Here is a 10883-nt window from a genome sequence, read left to right as displayed (position 1 = left end):
TGTACATAAAACCTAAAAATCTTTTAATGGGTGTATATCATAACCATCTGTACTCTTTTCGCATTAGGTGTGGCAATGCTTAATTATTAACCTGTTTAACTAGTTTTAATGTTGTAGACCAAGCTAAATTACTTGTTTAATAAAATGGCTAAGTTTGAATCTGAATTTTGACATGTTTAATAAACAGATCAAGTTCGAGTTAACTGATTTTTGATCTATCATGTATCCGATCCGTATATTGTTCGATCAAACCCGATTGAAATCCTTATTCTGCATGCTCCTAATCCGTTCAAGTTCAATCACAACAACCCATGCATCTCTTTTCACACATATATACGCATGTCAAGCCTCTAAGCATTTCCTACAAATTGTCTATTGCCTTTAACTTCTTTTTTGGTAGAAGAGTTTCACTCTGAAAAAAAATGCTAGCGAGCTAGAATTCCAAACAGACACCCACAAAATCTATTATTGGCATGAACCACACAATTTACTCATCAATACGCAGGATCTTGATTAGCTCAACATGCAACCATTATCCTAAATTTTAATTTATGGCACATGGCAAATGATGCTCAAGATTTTATTACAAAACAAAATTGGGTATCGGCTCAACCATGTTCTCCATTGATCCATCTTGTGACCGATCGATGAAGCATATACATGGGTGATTGAATCGGTTCCAAGTACCAACATTAAGCACATGGATCTTGAGATTGTATTCGAGAACTGATCTCAAGCATGTGATTGCTGAATTAGGTCCAAGAATCGATTATAGTTAAATAGAACACAAGCATGAGAATGTCGAGATAGTTCTGGAAATCAATTGTAGTTTAAAACATAACAAAAATGACCTAATTGCTTTAGGTAGTTTTCTTGTGGTTATAAGTATAAAAGAACAAGATCAAGATGCGGACATCACCGATCTCTCAACATAAATACCTAATGTTTGTATCAAGTTTTCAATAGAAACATTTATGAACTCTTTATATTTTGCAAGCATCCCATCTTAAAAAATCTAGTGATCCCCAATTATGTTTTTTCTATTATAATCGATTTTATTGGAAGTTTCTCTTATTTATACATACATACATACATACATATATATATCTCACACTCCATCCGCTGCAAACTGAACCCAACGGCCACGTCGAGAACATACGCCGTCGGTTGCAAAGATCCGCAAGATGCTGCGACCGCTCTCGCTGGGCCGATCCGCCCGAATCCTCCGCGCGTCCCTCCGTTCCGCCCAAACCCTAAACCCTAACCCTAGCTCCGACCTTATCCGCCCCCTCTCCTCCTCCGCCGCCGGTGTCTCCGATGCCGAGCTCCGGAAGTACGCCGGCTACTTCGTCCTCCTCCTCGGCTGCGGCGTCGCCACCTACTACTCCTTCCCCTTCTCCCCCGACGCCAAGCATAAGAAGGCCCAGATCTTCCGCTACGCCCCGCTCCCGGACGACCTCCACACCGTCACAAACTGGAGCGGCACCCACGAGGTCCTCACTCGTGTCTTCCTTCAGCCGGAATCCCTCGCCGACCTCGAGGCCGTCGTCCGCGACGCCCACAACAAGCGCCAGCGGATCCGCCCGGTCGGGTCCGGGCTGTCCCCCAACGGGATCGGCCTCACGAGGGCCGGGATGGTGAATCTCGCCCTCATGGATAACGTCCTGGAGGTGGACCGGCAGGCCAAGACCGTCCGGGTCCAGGCCGGGATCAGGGTTTCCCAGCTCGTGGAGGCGCTCAAGGAGCACGGGCTCACCCTTCAGAACTTCGCGTCTATCCGGGAGCAGCAAATCGGAGGCATCGTGCAGGTCTCTTTCTATCTTTTTGCTTGTTTCCTTTGAAAAAAGATGTCGTTTTGGATTTAGATTTAGTTCAAAACGTGCGTTTTTTAACTTTTAGGTATATTACCTTCAGTGGGGCAGTCGAAAGGTGTCTTTTTTTTTGGGGAAACTGTTATTATATCGGTAAATGCTGATTCAAGTTGACTGAACCATTTTATAAATCTTTAATTAGTAATTTTACTAACTTGAAGTGCGTTAGTCTGCAGATAAATTGGATAAATAGAATCCTTTTTTTTCTTTTGTTTGTGTGCGTGTTTTTTCTTTTCCTTCGGAGTCACAAAAAAGATGTTAACTTGGTTTATAGTTTTAGTTTTATTTTGCACTTTTTTCAACTTTTTGATATTATATTATCTTATTATCTTCAATAAGGAGAGAAAGGGCTATTTATCTGGGAGAAGGTTTACTCTATTGCTAGTTCAGGTTGACCAAACCATTTTATGAATATTTTCTTATAAAATATTTGCTAACTTGATGTAAATTTCTTTGAATGGATGAATTGGATCTACCATTTTTTTTTCTGAAAAAAGGGTGCCTTAAGTTAGCTCTATCTTTGACCATTGATTGGTTTAGGGATATACAAAGCTGGGTGTTGGCTTGAAGCAAAAGAACCAACATTGTAATAACCCAAGACCTTACACAATTACACTAAAGGGTAGCCTGGAAGGTATTATTTCCTTGGCCTTATATAAGTACTCAGGATCTTTCTAGTACACAACCTATGTGGGACTAAACATCATGCCTACATGGGTCTCACATAGTTTCCTCGTTTAAGTCCTGGCACCATCGTCAAACCAAGGGTCTAAAACCCATCAAATCCAAATCCAATTAGATCCAATCACAAGCACCATGATTGATTGTAATTAGCACAAAAAAGGTTCCTGATATATGTCTCCTAATCCATGTGGGCCATGGATGGGTCCGCTTTGCCACCATTTTAATGACCTCTCCTAAAAGTCCATCCGGAAGGTGTTATCTAAGTTCTTTAACCTTATATAAGTATCCAAGATCTCCACCCCCCCCCCCCCCCCCCACACGAATGATGTAGGACTGAATGCATGCCAGCACAAATCCTCAAAAACATGTAAGGAGGAAGGGAGAAAAAACTGTTTGTCCAGATAGCTGGATTAATCCAGGCAACTAGGTGCTTATGCAACCAACGAGACGACCCTGTTGGCAAGCCAATTTGCTAGTGCTACTTTTTTGTTTACAATGCAGCTATCACCTTCTGTTGATATATTCTTCCTTTTTTGGTGAAGCTACATACTTCTGAGTGATCAAACTGAAACATTCGAGTTTTGCCACTTTTTGCATATCTTTAAGATGTTTTCTGTATAATTGAAGAAAAGAGGTAGGTTATCACTTATTCCCTATTGTAATTGTCAAGATGACTGTTACATTCGATGGGCTATTCCCTATTGCAATTGTTATTCTTGCACAATTTTCCCTTATTAACAGATTTACCTAATGTTTACACAGTATCGGTGCTTGCTTGTATAATTACATGTACAGAAAAAAATTTCTTACTTCAGTTAGAGCAAAACAAGCCTTGATTATCCTTCGATTTTATGATATTTGGATTCACAAAACAACAAAAAAAAAGACTTCTTGGTAATGATGCATCAACAAAAATTTAGGACTACAAGTGACTTGATAAAGAAATTTGCTAAATCTGGTTGCAATCTGTTATGCTTTTTCCAGTCATTGCAATGTTGCACAAACTACAACATTAACATGTCACATTCTTTTGTGTTCTTATCAACTTTGAGAACAATTTAACAATCATTAAACATAAGGAACCTATGTTAGATTTAAGGAACCTATTTCGAAAGCATATGGGTATGCAAATGGAGAACAGAGACAGATAAACACCAGTGTGTGATCAAGATACTAAACCATGCCAATCATTAAACAATTTGACAGTCATTAACATTGTTCTCATAAGCATGTCACATTCTTTTGTGATCTTATCAACTTTGAGAACAATTTGACTGTCATTAAACTTTGGATTATTTTATTTAAAATGCACATAGGTATGCATATGGAGGTCAGAGACATATAGTCACATAAGTACCAGTTCATGATAAAGATACTAAATCATGACAGTTATTCTCATCATTTTGAAAAATCAGCAATTAGTCCATTGCCAAATGAATGTCTGATGTCAGAAAAGGAAAAATTGTCAAAGTTGACAAAGAAGAAAACTATGCTGCAAAAACAAGTAAAATGAGATAAAGATCATAATTGTGCTGATAGAAACTGGGGCATAGACATAAAATAATGAACTAATGGTAAGTAAATAGAACACATGCATTTCCAAAAATTGTTGGTCTTTGATTCTGAGGGCAGGAAGAACTGAGGACAAAGGAGAAAAAAGGATATCAAAGGGGAGGAGCAAGGAAAAAAATGAGAAGAAAAGGAGGAAGGACAAACTGCACTGATCTTATAACTATGGCATTATGGCATATGGTTGATGATTTGCAAAAGCACTAAACTTACTCTAATGTAATATTTCTTTTATCTTTCTATTACACTGATTACAGTGCAATACTTTACGATTAGTGTTCTATAAAAGATCCCATTATCTTTCTGCCTTATTGGTTTAGATCATCAGAAAGATCTTGCTAGTATTCACAAGCATGACCTCCAGGTTGGTGCCCACGGTACTGGCGCACGACTGCCACCCATTGATGAGCAAGTCATTAGCATGAAACTGGTGACTCCTGCGAAGGGAACAATTGAGGTGTCTAGAGAGAAAGATCCTGATCTCTTTTATCTGGCTCGCTGTGGTCTAGGGGGCCTTGGTGTGGTTGCAGAGGTCACTCTTCAATGTGTGGAGAGACACGAGCTTGTGGAACATACATTTGTTTCCAACGTCAATGAGATCAAGAAAAATCACAAGTACAATTTTTTATTTATCATAAGATCTTGTTATACTTTGCAGTACAGTTTTGGTATTCCTAATGTTCTTTAACCCGAACAAAACTTGATAGTATATAATCACTAGTAGTTGTTGCTATATTCCTTGGTTTGCAGGAAATGGCTGGCTGATAACAAGCATGTGAAATATCTATGGATTCCCTATACTGACACAGTTGTAGTTGTGCAATGCAATCCTCTTTCAAAATGGAAAACTCCAAAGTTCAAATCAAAATATGGGAAGGATGAAGCATTGCAAAATGTTCGTGATCTTTACCGTGATTCCCTTGACAAATACAGGTAAACCTATGGGTTTTGCTGTTACACTTGCTAATGATATATCTAACAAACACCGTGTTGACCTATCAAGGCTGTTGACCAACTGATGCTTTGAGGAAAATGACTAATATGATTCTTACAATGTCTAGAAAGGTCATTTTACATCACTAGTTCTTAAATGTCTATGGTTAGTCCAATCTTTGATTAACAAAGAAATTTTTTGAATTGTTTGTGACTGCTAGTTTGTAGATGATTGCAGGGTTGAAGTTGGTAAGGATGAACCGGATATAGATGAACTCTCGTTCACAGAGTTGAGGGATAAACTTCTTGCCCTTGATCCCCTCAACAAAGACCATGTCATAAAAATCAACCAAGCAGAAGCTGCATACTGGAGGAAGTCAGAGGGATATCGGGTAGGTTGGAGTGATGAAATATTGGGTTTTGATTGTGGTGGGCAGCAGTGGGTCAGTGAGACATGTTTCCCAGCAGGGACCCTTGCAAAGCCCAGCATGAAGGACTTGGACTACATAGAAGAGTTGATGCAGCTCATACAGAGCGAAGAGATACCAGCACCAGCTCCTATTGAGCAGCGTTGGACAGCTCACAGCAAGAGCCTTATGAGCCCAGCATCAAGCTCTGGAGAGGATATATTTTCATGGGTAACTATATTTCTCTTATACTAATTTCACAGCATTAGGCCACATTAATTGTTTCCATGTTTTGTAGATTTCTTTTTTAGGTAGTTTTCTTCTTTAGACTCTTCACCTCTAGATCTACAGAGTGGAAATCTGAATGAATCGAAACTTCATTTTATATATCATTATATGTGATATGCGAAGTTCTCTAAACTATCCCAGCTTGGTAGATTTAGTAAACCTTTTCTTAACTATCTGCATATGTGTAGAAAGTTCTGTTTTGATATTTCCGATCTGAAGCCCTATTTAATTCTTCTGCATATGTAGTTTCCATGTGTCACCATTATGTCTGATGCCTGTTACCTCTTAACACAACCTAGTTAGTTCTTCTGCATTCTATTGCTTCAGAAGGTTGTGTTTAGTTAATGAAGCAATATATGTTTCATCTGAGTGGTTGTTTTTGTAGTATAGCATGAGCTTGTGACCTTCAGTAACTAAGCACAACCTTCCGAAGTAATAGGAATTGCACTTCTTTTGAATGGATATATCATACTATTGCCTTTCAAGTTGACTTTCAGCTCCTCATGTTTCTGTTCTTAGGTTGGTATAATCATGTACCTGCCTACAATGGATGCTCGTCAGAGGAAGGAGATAACAGAAGAATTCTTTAGTTACAGACATCTGACACAAACTAGACTGTGGGATGAATATTCTGCTTACGAGCATTGGGCTAAAATTGAGGTAAATTTGGTGATTGGATATAGTCTCAATCTTTTTGTTATAGTATTAACTTAAAAAATTAAATATTTGTGTATCTTAAGACTGAGAAGTTGAGATGCATCAAAGATTTAGGGGTTACCTGGGTAGTTGACTTCCAAGTCTCTTTGTACCATCTCATGGTGGAAAATATGACATTTAGCTGTCATTTGTCTGTGGAGAGAAGGTGGAGGAAGTGGCCGAGATCAGAGAGACCTCTTGTCTGGAGATTTCATTTATTATTATCCTGTACTCAATGCACCTCAACCTATTCAAAAGCTGGTTACATTTACACATAACATAGGTACAGTAACTGGGTCCATACAACCCTGTAAAGTATGTACATTTGCACCTATGTTACCTCAGTACATTCCCAAGGACTGTAATATCCAGCGTCTTCCTCTTTTGTGGAGAGAAACAATCTTAACATTCATAATGTACACAAAGTAGTAGACTTTACAAAGTCATGTTCATTTTAGATTAGGCACTTGTGTTTGTATATCTTGAAAGGGCAAACTAGATTTTACAATTACAGCAAGCCACATTATGTGGGAACTGGATGCTTGGTGACTCATCTTCTGAAAATGCACCAATTGCTATCATTACTTCCATTTTTGGTGCATCAGTGGTTTTTTGTTTCACTGTCGTATGATGGTTTCATCAATACAATGTAAGAGTTAATATTTGTTTCCAGGTATGGTCTGGTTTAGGAGTATTAATGGTGTCAAAAGAGTCAGGTGTAGGGATTAGTTGTTTTGCTGTTCTATTTCTTTTTCGGTAAGATGTGGCTTTTTAGGCTGTTATGCTGCTAGGTTGTGGATAGTTGTCATAGGATAGTGCCGTGAATAAGTTTTCTCGCTCAAATTAATATGTCTGAATTCTACCAGCTCTTGCTAAATTCCGCAATTCTGAAAATTGGAGGAGGTTGTTTTCTTTTGGGTAAATGATGATCTCCTTCGGGGCAGATACTAACTTCTTTTGGGCACTATTGCCTGTATGAGATTCTGGTGTCACAGTAACAATTTACTAAAATGTACTTCTTTACCTATGATCTTAGTGACTGTCCCATATCATTCTTTTCAGGCGATCTTCAGTCTACCTTTACTAAATTGAAAGTGCAGTTTTGAGTGTTCCTCCTAGATTTCGTCTGTCATTTTCAATCTCAAAATAACACTCTCTCTCATTCTAAAATACAGAAAATATCCCAACTGCCAGCTGATATTTTGAAAATATTCAGAATCTGAAACATTCCTCGAAATTATTAATCATACTTGAGGTCAATCAATTCTGAAAATTTTAATTCATTATGATCAATTTCTGTTTATGACAGATCAGAATTTGAAATTCTAGGAACTAGATATTTCTGGAAATTATTAATCATGATCAAAATCAATCATTTAAATTAATGATAATCAATTATCGTAAAAGCAGATCAAAATTTTGGAAATTTTGGAATTTCAAATATAGGTGAGTAGGAATCAAATTTAGGACAAAAGAGAACATCTACTTCTCTCGACTCTAAAATTGGGACATCCAAATCGAAGATCCACACTATTATTGATCATGACCTATCCACTAAAAATACCTAGAAACCAGTAGTCGCGTATTCTGATGTTTTGTAACTATGCGTCAGTGGAAACAAAAATAAACAGTTAAGATGATATTTGACCCTGTTTTGCTATGATATAAGCATCAAAATTGATTTATTTTCAATATGTATATGTTTTAACATGTATAGATTATGATCGGATTCTCAATTTAGATGCTTTATCATATATTTTGATACGCTAGTGTAATAAAAACTGTGCATTCTTGTGCCTATATGTTGTATAGCTTAGAAACCACCAAAACATATGATTTTTTAGTTTCTAGGCATTTTGGTGGCATAAATCATCATCAACAGTGTGGATGCCCATTCTGTGGAGCAAAGTATGTATTTATGCATATGTATATGTGTTTGTGTATTATATGTATGTATGGGGAATGCACTTTTCTGCATTGATTGTTTCACTTTTTAGCCCATTGATTGCACTTATCAAATGACAAACTACCCGCATGCAAGTAAACCCATCTAGTGCAACGCATGGGAGTGGTCTTGTCATTTACAGGTGGGAACAATGAAGCTGGTTATCCCCGGGAACAAAATAGTCATCCTCTCTACACATTTTTTAGACCTTTTACCCTTGCATCCAATCAATGAAAAATAAATGATTTTAACGGTATGATGTTATGCTTTCATGTGATTTACAATCTACAAGTATCCAAATCAATTGAAATTTGATTTGCATGTGTTAAAATATTTAGATGAAGATGAACGGTTGTGCTCACTTGGTGCAGAGGAAAGAGACCTTCAAAATTAATAATTTCTAGTCTCTAGATAGTTTATATGCCATAGATCTTGCAAGGTACTTTTTCTCTAAGCACTGGAAGATTCAGGTATTTCTCATCCTGGCTGGAATTAGAGGTTGCATTGGACTGCTTATTTATTTTATAAAGAGAAGTGGAGACATAATCACGTAAGAAATAATTAAAAAAAATTAAGGGGCTTTCCCTGTTAGCTGACCCTATAAAGTTCTTTTAGCTTCAGCATTAACAGGTCTGCATCTGCAGGTTCCAAAGGACAAAGACGAGCTTGCTGCACTCCAAGAAAGACTGAGGAGGCGCTTTCCAGTTGATGCCTATAACAAAGCACGCAGAGAACTGGATCCCAACAGGATTCTTTCAAATAACATGCTAGAGAAGCTGTTCCCTTCATCAGAGACAGTTTGATTATCAAATATGTTCCAAGTATTTTTCTGCTTCGGGGTAATTATACTGATTGAATCTTGAGGCAGTATGAAATGTTTACTTGCTCAGACTTGTTGTGGTTCAATAAAAGTCAGTTTGATTTTCTAAGAACTGCCCTATCATGACGTAATGATCAAAGAATTCCCTGCTTTCTGTACAAAGTAATTGATTCAGTGATAGATGTTCAGTGTCATCTAACAATCCCTAACAGGATTCTTTCTAAAGAAAGTAAGTTATCGCAGGATGGTTACATGTTTCTCATTTTTTTCCCTAGAAAGAAACAAAATCCTCTTTAATGAAACTAGCATCTGGTACATGGGTTGCAGAAACAAGATGTATAGCTGTGATGAGTTTCTTCTTTCTTGAAAAAAGACTTATGTCAGATAATAAATACCCTTTGGAGTTTTTGGTTGCTATACTTCTTGCCTGTCTCGAAGAAAGAAATAATGGAAGGAACCCAGGTTCACCACTGAACCCAGCCATTGAAGAGCAATTTAGGCCCAACTCAATAGCAGGCTTGCTTGAGCTTATTTTATCAAGGTCAATTCATATTTTAAGGACCAAGTGTCGTACCCCAACCTAATAACCGGAGCCGGGGCCGCACATTCCTAGGGTTGACTTATAGGATATGTAAGGCCTGACTTTTCAAATAAATATGTTAGACGGCCACACATTTCTACGGTTAACTCATAAAATATGTAAGGCCTGACTTTTTAAATAAATATGCTAGACGGCTGCACATTCCTAGGGTTAACTTCTAGGGTATGTAAGCCTGCTTTTTTAAATAAATGTGCTAGATTATTTGCTGGTAAGCATAGGATATGCACAACTTGCTTTTTTTAATTTTTTAAAAATCAAAGCCGGCTGAGCCTGCCGACTTTGGTCTTCAGGATAAGCCGAGTTGGTCTGGTTCTCGCACCACGCCCGGGCATTCATGAGTCGGGAAAGTGGAACTCAGGAATATTTAGTTTGTTTTAAGTCCATTTATCTAGTAATAAACCAAGTTTGAAAATTTTAAATCAATGTTAGCTTAAAGCCTCATTTGGGAGAGCTTTTGGAGAGCCAAAAACTACTTTCCAGCATTCCAAAAGCACTTTTAGATGAAATATGGGTGTTTGATAAAAATTTCGATAAGTTTTTTTTTACTTTTTTCAGAAAGCTAAAAATAGCTTTTTGGGAGAAGTTTCATTTTGAAACTTTTTGGAAGAACACTTTTAAGCTCCGTTGGAAAGTTTTTTTGACCAAAATACCTGTGGTAAAAAAATAATAATTATATAAAATATCCCTTCATAATTTTGAAAATCTACAGGAGTCCCAACAAGAAATTCTTTATAAATATAATATTTTATATCTTTATTATTGTATTATACTATAAATATAATATTATATTACATTATATTATAATACATTAATATGTTATATTAAATAATTTAATATTATGTTATATTATGAAAAAATTAATTTATGCTAATAATTATAATATTTTATACCTTTATTATAATATTATACTATAAATATAATATTTATTAAATTATATCATAATCATTGATATGTTATGTTAAATAATTTAATATTATGTTAAATTATTATGCTTTAGTATACAATATTATATTACTATATTATAATAATATAATATTACAATAATTTTATACTATATCATATATTTATG

At 36.6% G+C, this 10883-nt stretch overlaps 1 protein-coding gene across 1 annotated transcript; it reads left to right on the top strand.

Moving 5' to 3' along the window:
- Positions 1–1032: 1032 nt before the first annotated feature.
- On the top strand, positions 1033–9368 carry LOC103720720 (L-galactono-1,4-lactone dehydrogenase 2, mitochondrial). The gene is made up of 6 exons (XM_008810559.4): positions 1033–1808; positions 4489–4739; positions 4875–5057; positions 5296–5695; positions 6272–6412; positions 9038–9368. The coding sequence occupies exons 1-6, from the start codon at positions 1185–1187 to the stop codon at positions 9194–9196; spliced, it is 1758 nt and encodes a 585-aa protein (XP_008808781.2). The 5' UTR covers positions 1033–1184; the 3' UTR covers positions 9197–9368.
- Positions 9369–10883: the final 1515 nt, after the last annotated feature.

Source organism: Phoenix dactylifera, chromosome 3, assembly GCF_009389715.1.
Source record: "Phoenix dactylifera cultivar Barhee BC4 chromosome 3, palm_55x_up_171113_PBpolish2nd_filt_p, whole genome shotgun sequence".
NCBI lineage: Eukaryota > Viridiplantae > Streptophyta > Magnoliopsida > Arecales > Arecaceae > Phoenix > Phoenix dactylifera.
The sequence above is the reverse complement of the archived record's forward strand: the minus strand, read 5'-3'. Positions and strand labels throughout refer to the sequence as shown.